Source organism: Geotrypetes seraphini, chromosome 16 (genome assembly GCF_902459505.1).
Source record: "Geotrypetes seraphini chromosome 16, aGeoSer1.1, whole genome shotgun sequence".
NCBI lineage: Eukaryota > Metazoa > Chordata > Amphibia > Gymnophiona > Dermophiidae > Geotrypetes > Geotrypetes seraphini.
In genome coordinates, this window is record NC_047099.1 from 1570145 (window position 1) to 1585250 (window position 15106).

The following is a 15106-nucleotide window of genomic DNA, read 5'->3' on the forward strand; positions in this document are numbered from 1 at the left end:
ATTTTAATTTAAAATATTTATAATCCTTACCAGCTACAATTCTGACAAAGAATAAATGCGTAATCATATAGTAACATAGTAAATGACGGCAGATAAAGACCTGAGCGGTCCATCCAACCTGCCCATTAGTTATACCCATGAAAAATACATGTTTAAATTAACTTGCCTCTTCTTTGATATTTCTGGGTCATGGACTGTAAAGTCCGCCTGGTCTTGTCCTAGGTTCCAAATGCCGAAGTTGCCATCCAAGCTCACTCCAGCCTATCCAACCATCCTGTTTGCAGGATATCTACCTTCCTCATAGAAACATAGAAACATAGAAATAGACGGCAGATAAGGGCCCACGGCCCATCTAGTCTGCCCACCTTAATGTCCCTCCCCTACCTTTGCTCTGTGAATAGATCCCATGTGCCGATCCCATTTGGCCTTAAAATCAGGCACGCTGCTGGCCTCAATCACCTGTAGTGGAAGACTATTCCAGCGATCAACCACTCTTTCAGTGAAAAAGAATTTCCTGGTGTCACCTCGTAGTTTCCCGCCCCTGATTTTCAACGGATGCCCTCTTGTTGTCGTGGGACCCTTGAAAAAGAAGATATCTTCCTCCGCCTCGATGCGGCCCGTAAGATACTTGAACGTCTCGATCATGTCCCCCCTCTCTCTGCGCTCCTCGAGCGAGTATAGCTGCAATTTGTCAAGCCGTTTTTTGTATGGTAGATCCTTGAGTCCCGAGACCATCCGGGTGGCCATCCTCATGCACCAAGTTAGTGGAGTTCCCATCGATGCCCTCCCCACTCCGATCCTACACCAAATCACCACATACGGGACACAGACCGTGCAAGTCTGTCCTGTACCGGCCTTAGCTCTTTAATTTACATGCTTCGTTTTCTAATTAGAGATCCTCTATGTTTATCCCACGCTTTTTTGAATTCCATCACCGTTTTCCTCTCCACCACATATCTTCAAAACATGAAACAATTAAACTGAAAATAAAATATGAAGCTGAAAGAAATATCAACAGAAATAAAATCATCTAAAATCCCTACCTGTATCTCACATATATTCTCCAAATTCACGCAGAAAATCCCTTTAAAAATCTTTGGAAAAATTAAAACACAGAATATAGATCTTTATTGGCAAACTGGAAGATCTGGACATCTACATGGCCGATGAAACGTTATATTATTTACTGTGAAGAGAGTTAGGAGGGGTAAGAGAATACACACCCTTCCAATCTAAAGAAAGATGAAATGTAGGGGCATTTCTTACAGGAAATGTGCTGACGTAAAATGTTGCTAGACCAATCTTTTCGGCTAGAGAATTTGAAAGGGTTTCACCGCTCTGAATTCCAGTTAGATACAGGCTTTTCATGGTGATGCTTCAAAAGAATTAACATCTCTTTTTTGTGTTCCAGCTCATTTTACTACACAGAGTAACTGTAGTTTGAAACTTCAGTTTCCATCTGTTTTTAGAATAATTAGGAAGAATCAACTGGTCCGATCATTTTCTTATCAGGCTTTTCAGACATGGAACAGTCTGCCTTTAGAAATAAGAATCTTAGATTTGTATATTGCTTTTCATAAAGTCTTAAAGACCTACTTTTTTGAAAAATGTTACTCTTGATTTTAATGTAGGGTTTCTAATCTAATCTAATCTAATCCTTAGGTTTGTATACCGCATCATCTCCACGTTCGTAGAGCTCGACGCGGTTTACAGTAGGAGAAATAGGAAGGAACTACAACAGAGGGTTAGAGGTAGAAGTGTGAAGAAAATTTAGAGGACTTGGGATGCCAAGATATAAGAGTTTCCTTGATTCCTAAGTTGGAGGGAGACTTACATTTTTTGAGAAAAGCCAGGTTTTCAGATGTTTGCGGAAAACTTGGAGAGAGCTCAAGTTCCGAAGAGGGGAGGTAAGGTTGTTCCAGAGCTCAGTGATTTTGAAGTGGAGGGAGGTCCCTAGCTTTCCTGTGTGGGAAATGCCTTTTAGCGAGGGGAAGGATAGTTTTAATTTGTGGGAGGATCTGGTGGTATTAGGGTTTGAGGAATTCCAAGAAAGAGGGATAAAGGGAGGGAGGATACCATATAGGATTTTGAAAGTTAAACAGACGCATTTATAGTGAACCCTGGCGATTATCGGAAACCAGTGGAGCTTGGCCAGGAGCGGGGAGACATGGTCAAATTTACTTTTAGCGAAGATGAGCTTGGTCCGCGGCATTCTGAATCCGTTGGAGTCTGTGGAGGTTTTTCTTAGTTAGGCTTAAGTAGATAGAGTTGCAATAGTCCAATCTGGAGAGGATGATGGATTGGAAAAGGAGGGTAAAATGTTTTTGATGGAAGCAGGATCTAACTTTCCTCAGCATGTGAAGGCTGAAAAAGCATTTTTTTACCAAGGATTGGAGGTGGTCATTGAAGGACAATGTGGAATCAATGATGATGCCCAAGACCTTGCTCGAGAACTCAAGCTGCAGAGAGGAGCCAGAGGGTAGTGGGATGGAGGTGGGTAGGTGATCTAGTTTTGGACCGAGCCAAAGAAGTCTTGTTTTGGACTCATTCAATTTCATTTGCACAGTGTGGGCCCAGGATTGTAGGTTCATTATACAAGAGGATATGTTCTTAGACAGGTCGGTGAGGTTCGAATCGGTCTCGAGGAGGACGAGGATGTCATCTGCATAAGTGTAAATTGTTTCAAGGGGGGATAGGTGGATAGTTTCTCTTGTAATCTGCTCTGAATATCAATTGAAAAACAACAGAATATAAGATTACTGATTAGATTATATTGAGAAGAATAAATCACGGTTGCTCAGGTGGTGACTCTTAAAATCTGCTGCGGTAGCCATAAAGCAGGAATTATTAGGAAGACCGCAATGCCTCTTTCGCTCTATTGAGCAATCTCTCCTTGAGTATCGTGTGCAGTTCTGGTCACCATATCTCCAAAAGATGATACAGAGAAGGGCAGACAATAGGTAGGGGTTAAGCAGAGGCTAAGGAGCTTCGACTTCAGCTTGGTAAGAGATGGCTACAAAATCCTGAGTAAACTCAAATTGAGTTTTTATGTATTCCGTTTTCTATACCATTCTCCCAGGAAGCTCAGAACGGTTTACAGGAATTTATTCAGGTATTTTTCCCTGTCTGTCCCAGTAGGTTTACAGTCCATCTAATGTACCTGGGGCAATGGGAGATTAAGTGAGGGTGAGGGATGCCAAAGAGGACTATGAGGAAAAAATAGCGCAAGAGGCCAAAAACTTCAAGCCCTTCTTTAGATACGTGAAAGGGAAAAAACCCGCAAAAGAGGCGATGGGACCCCTGGACGACCAGGGAAGAAAAGGGTACATCAAGGAAGATAAACAAATTGCAGACAAACTAAATTCCTTCTTTGCGTCCGTCTTTACGGAGGAGGATACCGCAAAAATACCAGAAGCAGTGAAAGTGTTTAGTGGAGTAATAGAAGACAGCCTCACCACAGTTGAAGTGGAGTTGGACCAGATATACTACCAGATCGACAAACTTAAAAGTGACAAATCCCCTGGACCGGATGGAATTCACCCGAGAGTCTTAAAGGAATTGAAGGTTGAAATCGGAGAGTTATTGCAAAAACTTGCCAATCTGACAAATCAGAACTGGACAGATACCAGAGGACTGGAAGATAGCGAACGTCATGCCAATTTTCAAAAAAGGATCGAGAGGGGAACCGGGCAACTACAGACCTGTGAGCCTTACGTCTGTCCCTGGAAAGATGGTTGAAGCACTGATCAAGGATAGCATAGTCCGGCACCTAGATACACACGACTTGTTGAAACCCAGTCAACATCGGTTCAGGAAAGGGAAATCATGTTTAATGAATTTACTTCAATTTTTTGAGACCGTGAACAAACAAATTGATAGCGGAAAGCCAGTGGACATAATATATTTGGAATTCCAGAAAGCGTTCGACAAAGTTCCACATGAAAGACTTCTCAGGAAACTACAAAGCCATGGAATAGAAGGAGATATACAAAGGTGGATAGGCAAATGGCTGGAAAACAGAAAGCAGAGAGTGGGCATAAATGGGAAGTTCTCAGACTGGGAGAAAGTGACTAGTGGTGTGCCCCAGGGCTCGGTACTTGGGCCGATCCTATTTAATATTTATATCAATGACCTGGAAGAAGGAGTATCCAGTGAGATCATTAAGTTTGCAGACGACACAAAGCTATGCCGGGCAATCAGATCGCAGGAGGATAGCGAGGAACTCCAGAGCGACTTGTATCAGTTAGAGAAATGGGCAGAGCAATGGCAGATGAAGTTCAACGTGGAGAAATGCAAAGTAATGCATTTAGGTAGTAAGAATAAGGAACACGAGTATAGAATGTCAGGCACAACTCTGGGTAAGAGCGAACAAGAAAAGGACCTGGGTGTACTGATAGATAGGACCCTGAAGCCGTCGGCACAATGCGCGGCAGCGGCAAAGAAAGCAAACAGAATGTTGGGCATGATAAAGAAAGGAATCACGAGTAGATCGGAGAAAGTCATAATGCCGCTTTATAGAGCAATGGTCAGACCACACTTGGAATACTGTGTCCAACATTGGTCTCCCAACCTAAAGAAGGATATAAAACTGCTGGAGAGGGTGCAGAGACGAGCAACAAAGCTAATAAGAGGTATGGAGAACTTGGAATATGAGGAACGACTCAAGAAACTGGGACTGTTCTCCCTTGAGAAGAGGAGGCTGCGAGGGGACATGATCGAGACTTTCAAAATACTGAAAGGCATCAATAAAACAGAGCAGGAAAATAAATTATTTACATTGTCCAACGCGACATGGACAAGAGGACATGGTTTGAAGCTAAGGGGGGACAAGTCCAGGACAAATGTCAGGAAGTTCTGCTTCACGCAGCGAGTGGTAGACGCCTGGAATGCTCTCCCAAAGGAAGTTATTAAGGAATCCACTGTGCTAGGATTCAAAGGCAAATTGGATGCACATCTCCTTACGAGAGGCATAGAGGGATATGGGCGACTAAAACTACATCAGGTGTATACCTGACTGGGCCTCTGCGTGTGCGGATCGCCGGACTCGATGGACCATGGGTCTGATCCGGAGATGGCAGTTCTTATGTTCTTAACCACTCTAGAAATCAAAATGGAGTAAAAGTGAGCCAAGTCTAGGGCAATGAAGCCACTGTGACATCACTGATGAGGTTGGCTCTTATTGGTGGAATGAGGCATTATGATGTCACAATACCAGCTCTGGTTATCAGAGGCTGAAACTTTTCACACTGTATTCATTCAATTTTCTAGACCATTCTCCCAGGGGAGCTACATAAATTTATTCAGGTACTCAAACATTTTCCCCTTTCTACTAGTGATCCATATTCAGTCACTTTCAAGATTTATTAATTCCTGAATTTGCTTTGGTCAATATTTTCTGGAGCCAACAAATCTTCATATTGGCAGTAAAAGTCAATATCAACTTAGGATTGTTTTTCCAAGTGTTACTATAATATGTTCATGTTATTAGCCATAAATAAAGATCATAATTCTTAGATAATGCACAGAAAAGGACAATCTCTTTCCTATCAGGCAAAATCTGTCCTTGTATTAGTGCAAACTGTACAAGTTCTTATCCCTAAGTCTGGTACATGGTATAAAACCAGGTGAGTCGGCATGGCTACTTTCGCTTTTCAATTCCTCATGCCATCTCTTGATTAATTGCTCCAACATTTATTCATGATCGAACCTTGAATCCACGACCTTTTCCTTGCGTTGCTGCAGTTAATACTTTCTGTGCATTTCGACTTGGAGATGGCCCTGATGGCTTTGATTTTCACTCTCTCAAAAAGTACAAAGATGAGTGGAAGTTACATGGTGATACTTTTAAAACAAATGGGAGAAAATACTTTTTAATAACATGACATCGTACTTCTTAACCGCATAACCATAAGTTCTACGCAGACAATTTAAGGATAACAAAGAAATGATTTGACCAAGTATTTTGAAAAAAGACAAGTTTTCAGTTGAGTTCTGAAATGTTTGTAAGAACAGGCTCCAAGCAATAACAATTGAAATTCTCTATCACGTGAAGCTGCTTGGGATGCTAGAGTATGGTCCAGAAATGTCTTGCTTTTACTGACGGAAAGGTAAACAGGGCATTTTTATATGATGCTAGAGAGAATCTATTAACCATGTAAAACGGAGTGGTGCCATACATAACCTTATAGCAAAAGCAACCCAACTTAAACAAAACACGAGCTTCCATTGGCAGCCAGTGCAACTCACAATAAAATAAAGAACGAGAGGGCACTCTCTAAAATTGAAAGGGGATAGATTCCGTACGAACGTAAGGAAGTTCTTTTTCACCCAGAGAGTGGTAGAAAATTGGAACGCTCTTCCGGAGACTGTTATAGGGGAAACACCCTCCAGGGATTCAAGACAAAGTTAGACAAGTTTCTGCTGAACCAGAACATACACAGGTAGGGCTAGTCTCAGGGCTCTGGGCTTTGACCAAAGGGCAGCGGCAATTCTTATGTTCTTATGATCCTATTTTTTAAAATCATAAATCATTCTAACTGCTGTGTTCTGAATCAATATGAGTCTAACCATGTCTTTCTTTGGAACTGTTAAATATACAATATTACAATAATCCAAAAAACTCAAAAAAGGATTTAATGGTACGCAGTTTCCATAACGTTCAGTGGTAACAGCAGTTATTGTAGCTGGGTTTCAATAAGGTTTGATCACAATCCTGGAAGAAAAGCCCATAAACCTTTATTAAGAACATAAGAACATAAGAAGTTGCCTCCACTGGGTCAGACCAGAGGTCCATCGCGCCCAGCGGTCCGCTCCCGTGGCGGCCCATCAGGTCCATGACCTGCGACGTGGTTTCTGACTATTCCTATAACCTACCTCTACTTCTATCTGTACCCCTCAATCCCCTTTTCTTTTAGGAACCTATCTAGACCCTCCTTGAACCCCTGTAGCGTGCTCTGGCCTATCACAGCCTCCGGGAGCGCGTTCCATGTGTCCACCACCCTCTGAGTGAAAAAGAACTTCCTAGCATCTGTTCTAAACCTGTCCTTTTTCAATTTCTCCGAGTGCCCCCTTGTACTTGTGGCTCCCCACAGCCTGAAGAATTTGTCCCTGTCTACCTTCTCTATGCCCTTCATGATTTTGAAGGTTTCTATCATGTCTCCTCTAAGTCTCCGCTTTTCCAGGGAGAATAGCCCCAGCATTTCCAATCTATCAGTATATGAGAAGTTTCCCATACCTTTTATCAGCTTTGTCGCTCTTCTCTGGACTCCCTCAAGTACCGCCATGTCCTTTTTGAGGTACGGCGACCAGTACTGGACACAGTACTCCAGATGTGGGCGCACCATTGCCCGATACAGCGGCAAAATGACTTCCTTCGTCCTGGTCGTGATACCTTTTTTGATGATACCCAACATTCTGTTCGCTTTCTTTGAGGCTGTCGCACACTGTGCTGATGCTTTCAGTGTTGTGTCCACCATCACCCCCAGGTCTCTTTCAAGGTTGCTCACCCCCAGCAATGATCCCCCCATTTTATAGTTGAACATCGGGTTCTTTTTCCCTACATGCATGACTTTGCATTTCTCAGTGTTAAAACTCATTTGCCATTTTCTTGCCCAGTCTTCCAATCTCGTTAAGTCCCTTTGCAGGTCTTCACAGTCTTCCTTGGTTCTAACCCTGCTGTAGAGTTTGGTGTCGTCCGCAAATTTAATAACCTCACAGTTTGTCCCTGTTTCCAAGTCATTAATAAATATATTGAACAGGAGCGGTCCCAGCACCGACCCCTATGGGACTCCACTCGTGACCCATTGCCATTCTGAGTAATGGCCTTTTACTCCAACCCTTTGTTTCTTGCCTGCCTGCCAGTGTTTGATCCATCGATGGATATCCCCTTGCACCCCGTGGTTCCACAGCTTCTTAAGCAGCCATTCGTGGGGTACCTTGTCGAAGGCTTTTTGGAAGTCAAGGTAAATGATGTCTATGGATTCCCCTTTATCCATCTGGCTGTTTATTCCCTCAAAGAAGTACAGCAAGTTCGTGAGGCATGACCTTCCCTTGCAGAAGCCGTGCTGGCTTGCCTTCAGCTGCCCATTGTTTTCTATGTTATCGCAGATGGTGTCCTTAATCAGTGCTTCCATCATCTTTCCCGGAACCGAGGTCAAATTCACCGGCCTGTAGACTAGGGGATACTCGATGAAGTTACAGGGACATACTTTTAAAACCAATAGGAGGAAATATTTTTTCATTCAGAGAATAGTTAAGCTCTGGAACACGTTGACAGAGGTTGTGGTAAGAGCGGATAGCGTAGCTGGTTTTAAGAAAGGTTTGGACAAATTCCTTGAGGAAAAGTCCATAGTCTGTTATTGAGACAGTCATGGGGGAAGCCACTGCTTGCCCTGGATCGGTAGCATGGAATGTTGCTACTCCTTGGATTTTGGCCAGGTACTAGTGACCTGGATTGGCCACCATGAGAATGGGCTACTGGGCTTGATGGACCTTTGGGCTGACCCAGTAAGGCTATTCTTATGGGAAAGCCAAAGGTTGCCATATTTGTTAAGACAAGAAAGAGGATATATGACCCCCACCCCTGGCCACACCTGCCCTACAAACACTCCCCCCCGGCCTAGCCCCACTCCCCCTCCTTTCACCAATTTTCATAGTCCTCCTTCTCATCCTCTGAACACTTTTAGTGCTTCTCTCTCTTCCTCCAACTCTCCCTCTACCACAGGTACGTCTCTCTCTCTCTCTCTCTCCTTCCAACCCCTTCTACTGTGGGTCTTTCTTTCTATCTTTCTCCTTCTAACCCCCCTTCTGTCACAGGTGCTTCTTTCTCTTTTTATTCTCTCTCTCTACCCCCCCCCCACCACCACCAATGGGATCCAAAGTGGTGCGGCCTCTCTCTCTCTAGAGTTGGGTTTTGCTCTACCCTTTCCCCCACCTACCTCCTCTGTGCTGCAATCTTTGGGCTGCCAGCAGAATCTTTGAGTGTCTTTGGTATGCCCCAGAATCCTTTCTGCAGCATCCCACCTACACAGGAACAGGAAGTCACAACAGAGAGAAGGCTTCCGGGACAGACAAAGGACAGACACTTGCTGACGCTGCCAGTGGCCCAGTAGTGCAAAGGAGGTAGGTGGGGTCAAGGGAGAACTATACCCGCCTCTGGAGAGAGAGGCCAAAACCCAGACAAACTCCCCCTAGTCCAGGTAAATCCAGATGTATGGTAACCCTAGGAAAGCCATTGCTTATTCTTAGGTATAAGTAGCCTGGAATCTATTTTTTTGGGTTCCTGACCTGGATTGACCACTGCTGGATACAGAATAAGTTGCTCTGTCCCATTGTAGCCACTGTTAAGTTCTTATGAAGTCCCTGTCTGGCGCTCATAGAGGGGAGGAGGGCTAAGAAGTAGAGATAGGAATACAGAGCTTTCCTATTGGTCAGAGGCTGGCGATAGCTCAAGGTCTTGGGAGAGCTCCCTTGCTGGTTGGCTATATCATGTTGTCCATGAATCCTAGAGAAGTGCTAAGTTTTCTACTGCTCTGTGATGATTTAGAGCCACGAGAACAAGAGAAAATTTCAGCTGTGCAATTATACAGAATATATGCAGAAAGATAACGTGAGAAGCAAGCTTGCTATTTTCAACTAAAACTCTTGACTCGTTCTTTCTCATTGTTTGCAGAAATACTGTGGCCCCTTTGTCTTCGTCATCTTCATCGTCTTCCTCGTCCTTTTCTTCATCTTCACCTTCTTCAAAGTCCCTGAGACCAAAGGCCTCACCTTTGAGGAAATCGCCCGTGGCTTTGAGGGCAGATCCCTGAAGCCCAGCCCCTCAGAGAAGGGCCCCATGGTGGAGCTGACGAATGTCAGGCCGGTGAACGATGAAGCCCCCACCAAAGCGATTGATCCTGTCGCCACTGGTACAGCTCCCGATTCCACTGCCACAGCCGAGGTCCCCTCCAATGGTGACTAACTTCAAGCTGTGTATGACGACAGAACCATATTACATTTTGAAAAGTAGAGACTCCTCCTCTTTCATCTGCCTGAAGAAGACAGAGGAAGTCTCCAGAAAATCCAGGTATGCCCTGGGGATGAGGAGGAAGGGGTGGAATCTCTCTCCTCTGTTTTGGATAGAAATGAAACTGAATTCCAAAAGACATTTTGGACAATTTTCTCCCCCAGAAATTCTGCGTGAACTTTGTGGTGTCTTCGTGTGTCTCCAGGCTGGCTGTCTGTGGTTCATTTTAGGAAGCTGTTACATGACGTTGCTTTTATTTCGTATTTGTGGAGGGGGGTTGGAAGGGGTGCAGAATCTCACCATCAGTATTTTGGATCCTTGTTTGCTAAAAAGTGGGAAAAGCAGGAAGCAGAAGCCTGACATTCGTAGCGTCATACTCACCTGATCAAAAATTAATGCTGGAGGTACCAAGAGGTGATAAGAAATATTGGGATCCCTAATGGCTGAGTTATGTGACTGGCTACAGGCAGCTGGGTCTTCTAGCAGGGCTGCACAAAGTGCAATCAGCTCAAAGACTAGTGGAAACACAGATGCCGATGCAGCCTGATACGCGAGGGACCTGGGTGCCTGTCGCCTATTTTATTAACGAATAACCAGGTGGGGATCTTGTATGCTCAGAGGAGGAAGACGGAAGAAGAAGGGGAAATCTTGTAAGGGTCCCATAGTGGAAAGCAGTTGGGACACATCCTTAGCATGGGGGGTGGGGGGTGGGAAGGGCTTTTTCTGGTATATTATGCTGTTACTACGTGTGAAGACTTTTCTGTTAGGTGCCCATGGAACAATCAACCCCACCTTTCAAGAAACAGCTGTTTGTGTCTTTGCCCCAGTTATTTGGGTGACATCTTGTGGACAGTGGGGGAACTGACTGTTACTGCCCTTTGGACTTCTTAAAGCACATTTCTCGGTCAGTCCTGAGCTTATTTCACATGGGTCAGTTTGTGTGTTTCTACCTCTGAAAACATTTTGAAGAACAATACATTGAAATGAAGCCATTTTTCTTGGCCACGTGTTTGGGGAGAAACTGTCTGCTTGTCTCTACTTTTATTTAATTGTTGTAACTTGTTGTATTTGTAAATATTCATTTGTAAGAAGTTAAGTTACTGATTTGCCAAACAAAGATGAAGGAGCTGATGTGGGTGTTTTTCATGGGCACATTTTTCTGTTCACCAGAGGAAGTACAGCCTCCATCGAAGGGAGACAGGTAAGAAGGAGTGAGAGACTGTGTCAGAAAGAAATAGAAACATAGAGTACATAACATAAGAACATAAGAAGCGCCATCTCCGGATCAGACCTTCGGTCCATCAAGTCCGGCGATCCGCACACGCGGAGGCCCTGCCAGGTATACACCTGGCTTATTTTATAGCCACACCACCAAAAAGTATTCCAATAAATGCTCACTACTATGGAGAAGTACAGTCTAGAGATAAGAAGAAGTCTTGATGAGGAAACTGAGGTCTTTTCTCCAAATAACTACATCTTCTTATCTCTAGACTGTACTTCTCCATAGTAGTGAGCATTTATTGGAATACTTTTTGGTGGTGTGTCTTATTAATATTCCACTTGCTATTATATATATTTATTTTATAGCCAACAATATCTTTATATGCCTCTCTCAAGGAGATATGCATCTAGTTTGCTTTTGAAGCCTAGGACTGTCGATTCCACAATAATCTCCCCTGGGAGAGTATTCCAAATGTCAACCACTCTCTGAGTGAAGCAGAACTTCCTGACATTAGTCCTGAACTTGTCCCCCCTTAGCTTCATTTCATGTCCTCTTGTCCGTGTCAAATTGGACAATGTAAATAATCTTCTCTGCTCTATTTTGTCGATTCCTTTCAGTATTTTGAAGGTCTCGATCATATCCCCACGCAGTCTCCTTTTCTCAAGGGAGAACAATCCCAGTGTTTTAAGTCGATCCTCATATTCCAGTTTCTCCATACCCTTCACTAGTTTAGTTGCTCGTCTCTGCACCCTCTCCAGCAGTTTTATATCCTTCTTTAGGTAGGGAGACCAATGTTGGACGCAGTATTCCAAGTGGGGTCTGACCATTGCCCTATAAAGCGGCATTATAACTTTCTCCGATCTACTCGAGATTCCTTTCTTTATCATGCCCAACATTCTATTTGCCTTCTTTGCCGCTGCCGCGCATTGTGCCGACGGCTTCAGGGTCCTATCTATCAGTACACCCAGATCCCTTTCTTGTTCACTTTTTCCCAGAGTTGCACCTGACATTCTGTACTCGTATTCCTTATTTTTACTGCCTAAATGCATTACCTTGCATTTCTCCACGTTGAACTTCATCTGCCATTTCTCCGCCCATTTTTCTAACCGACACAAATCGCTCTGGAGTTCCTCACTGTCCTCCTGCGATCTGATTGCCCGGCAGAGTTTTGTGTCGTCTGCAAACTTGATGATCTCACTGGATGTTCCGTTTTCCAAGTCATTGATATAAATATTAAAAAGGATCGGCCCAAGTACCGAGCCCTGGGGTACACCACTAGTCACTTTCTCCCAGTCGGAGAACTTCCCATTTATGCCCACTCTCTGCTTCCTGTTATCCAGCCATTTGCCTATCCATCTTTGTATATCTCCCTCTATGCCATGGCTTTGTAGTTTCCTGAGAAGTCTTTCGTGTGGAACTTTGTCAAATGCTTTCTGGAAGTCCAAGTATATTATGTCCACCGGCTTTCCACTATCAATTTGCTTGTTCACGGTCTCAAAGAATTGGAGTAAATTCGTCAAACACGATTTCCCTTTCCTGAGTATGACGGCAGAAAAGGGCTGTCGACCCAACAAGTCTGCCCACTCCAAGAACCCTCCCTCTAAGAATTTCCCGGAGCAAACCCACTCCAAGAACCCTCTTTTTAAGCATTTTCCCGGAGCGAACCTACATGTTTATCCCATCGTCCCTTGAACAACACGCTGTCTTAGTCTTTGCCTCCTGTGTGTTTGGGTTGAAGGCTAGATTTCTGGTGATGTTACAGGCCACTGACAACTGATAAAAATGGATTCTTGAACCTTAGAGCACATTCACATGTGCAGGAACACTCAAGCATGCACATATGATATGGAGACACGGAGGCTCTTCGGAGGTCTCATTTTAAAGATGGAGAAGGAGATATTGGCCACTTCTTGCTTCCCGTTTTCATTGTGTTTGCAATGCCTTTCTGCCATTGTTGGGGTGAGTGAGAGTTGAAGGACGAGGCTAGGAACATGGATTTTTATTTGAGCTCCCAAATTACCTCCCTTTCATTCCTAGGCATTTCATCTCTGGCAGATATAACCTAGGCTTCAAACTTGCTGTCTGAAGTCACGTCATGATCCTGCTTCCAGTGTCAGCGTTAAATGAAACATAAAGACTTTTTTTTTTTAAATTGCCAAATTCATTTTTATTTTCTGCTTGTTGCATTTGTTTTGTGGAAGGACTTTTCGTGGAGATGGAGAATCTCTTGCCGCTTTCTCTTGCTTCTGTTTGTTTCCAATGTAATCAGAGCCAGCAGCAGTCAAATAAAGGGTGGAGAGGAGCCAGAAGAATGACAAGAACCAGGGGCACGAAATGAAGCGACTTAGGGCTAGATTCTCAAATATTTGCAGTGAAGTAAAAGGCTGCTTACTTTACCTCACTGGGGATCCGTCGTGAAGAAAAACCCCCCCAAATAAAAATAAAACCCACAAGATTACATTGTATATTCCAAAGCAAAAAACTTTTTATTCTAGTAATAAGTATTATAGCAGCGTGTGTCAAATCAGAAATAAATCAGTTTGGACATATACAATGGAGAGAAAAAACCTCATACAAACAGTGCCAACATATTTCTGTAAGTATGGTGCAGCTTCTCCAAAAAAACTCTGCAAAAGCATGGGGGTTTTATACAGAAAGTGCCTTTGTCTTAGACCATTCCCCTGGCTGTGAATATGTATCACCCTATTGGAGCAGACCAGCTGCCTATCTAACCCTCTCCTAGTCCACGCCTCCATTCTTCCTTGGGGGGTCCTGGACAGGCATAGCTTCTGGAACTTTCTTCTTTTTGAAGTTTCCATTTTTCACACGGGTACATCAGTATCAGTGCATTAGCCTGGCATCACTTTATCAGTTCTTAGGTTCCCAAATGGAGTGTCCTGCTAACTTGCATTTTCTTTCAGCACTGTCAAATAGCTTATTGTCTTTCCAGCACTGGTTGGTGTCCTTGAGAAACTTCACAGCAAGAAATTTACACACTCACATGCCACACATTAGCATCTCAACATCTGAACTGAAACCAGTTTGTACAAGCCTGTGACTTCAGCAACTCCAGCAAAATGCAGGAATAGGTCTCACAACCTGTAAAAGTCTCCCTTAGGCTCCTGTCATCTATCTCAGCAGTAAAATCCAATGTGCTGCTAGTGTAACGATTTGAAAAAGATGAGTCATTCTCAAAAGACCCTGCATGCAAATGAGGTATGCAGATGTTCACGTAGGCTCGCTAAATTTACATGAGATGAGTAGTGATTGGCACATGTGCAGAATAAACCCCACAAATAAAAAAAGAGCCCCCCCCCAAATGGAAAATCAGCAGAAAAGATGCCCACTCCCTCCCGCCGCCACCGCTAGGGTCCCCCAACAGCCAAAACCTGACACCCCTGGTGCTGTAGCAGGAGGGATGCCCATTCATGAAATCCTGAAAACCTGACCTGGCAAGGGCCGAGGTTGGACACCCCTGAATTAGAACCTTCATTCCGAACTTGTTTTAGGTCTTAGGGACTGTGCACTGGGGCTGCCTCTGGAACCTAAACATGGCCCTTGGCTGTTGCTCAAGGGCTGAGACTCTCCCCTCGGCATTTTGATGGGGACTGAACCCAGGTCCTCTATATGGCAGTGTGCAGTCCTCAGTTTTATACAGCAGGCTCTTCTGTGGACAATTCATTTTCTCCACATTACCATGTTTGCTCATCACAAGCAGAAAGCTACCCCTGGCCTATTGCCTTAGCATAGAAAACAGTGTTTGGATGCTTCACTATGAATCCCTTATGCAGCCAAGGAAGATCAGGCTGCTGATGGAGCCTAAATTTCTTTATGTAACACTAAACAGAATTTTTTATACAGAAGTTGTAGAGGTTGAG

The 15106-nt window shown here is 44.0% G+C and overlaps 1 protein-coding gene across 2 annotated transcripts in view; it reads left to right on the forward strand.

The window, feature by feature from the left end:
- Positions 1-11137, forward strand: part of LOC117350666 (solute carrier family 2, facilitated glucose transporter member 3-like) — a 54245-nt gene extending 43108 nt beyond the window's left edge. For both annotated transcript variants that reach the window (XM_033925135.1, XM_033925134.1), the window contains exon 10: positions 9671-11137. In XM_033925135.1, the coding sequence (XP_033781026.1) occupies positions 9671-9961 (291 nt within the window). In that variant the 3' untranslated portion in view covers positions 9962-11137. The remainder of the gene's footprint in view (positions 1-9670) is intronic.
- Positions 11138-15106: the final 3969 nt, after the last annotated feature.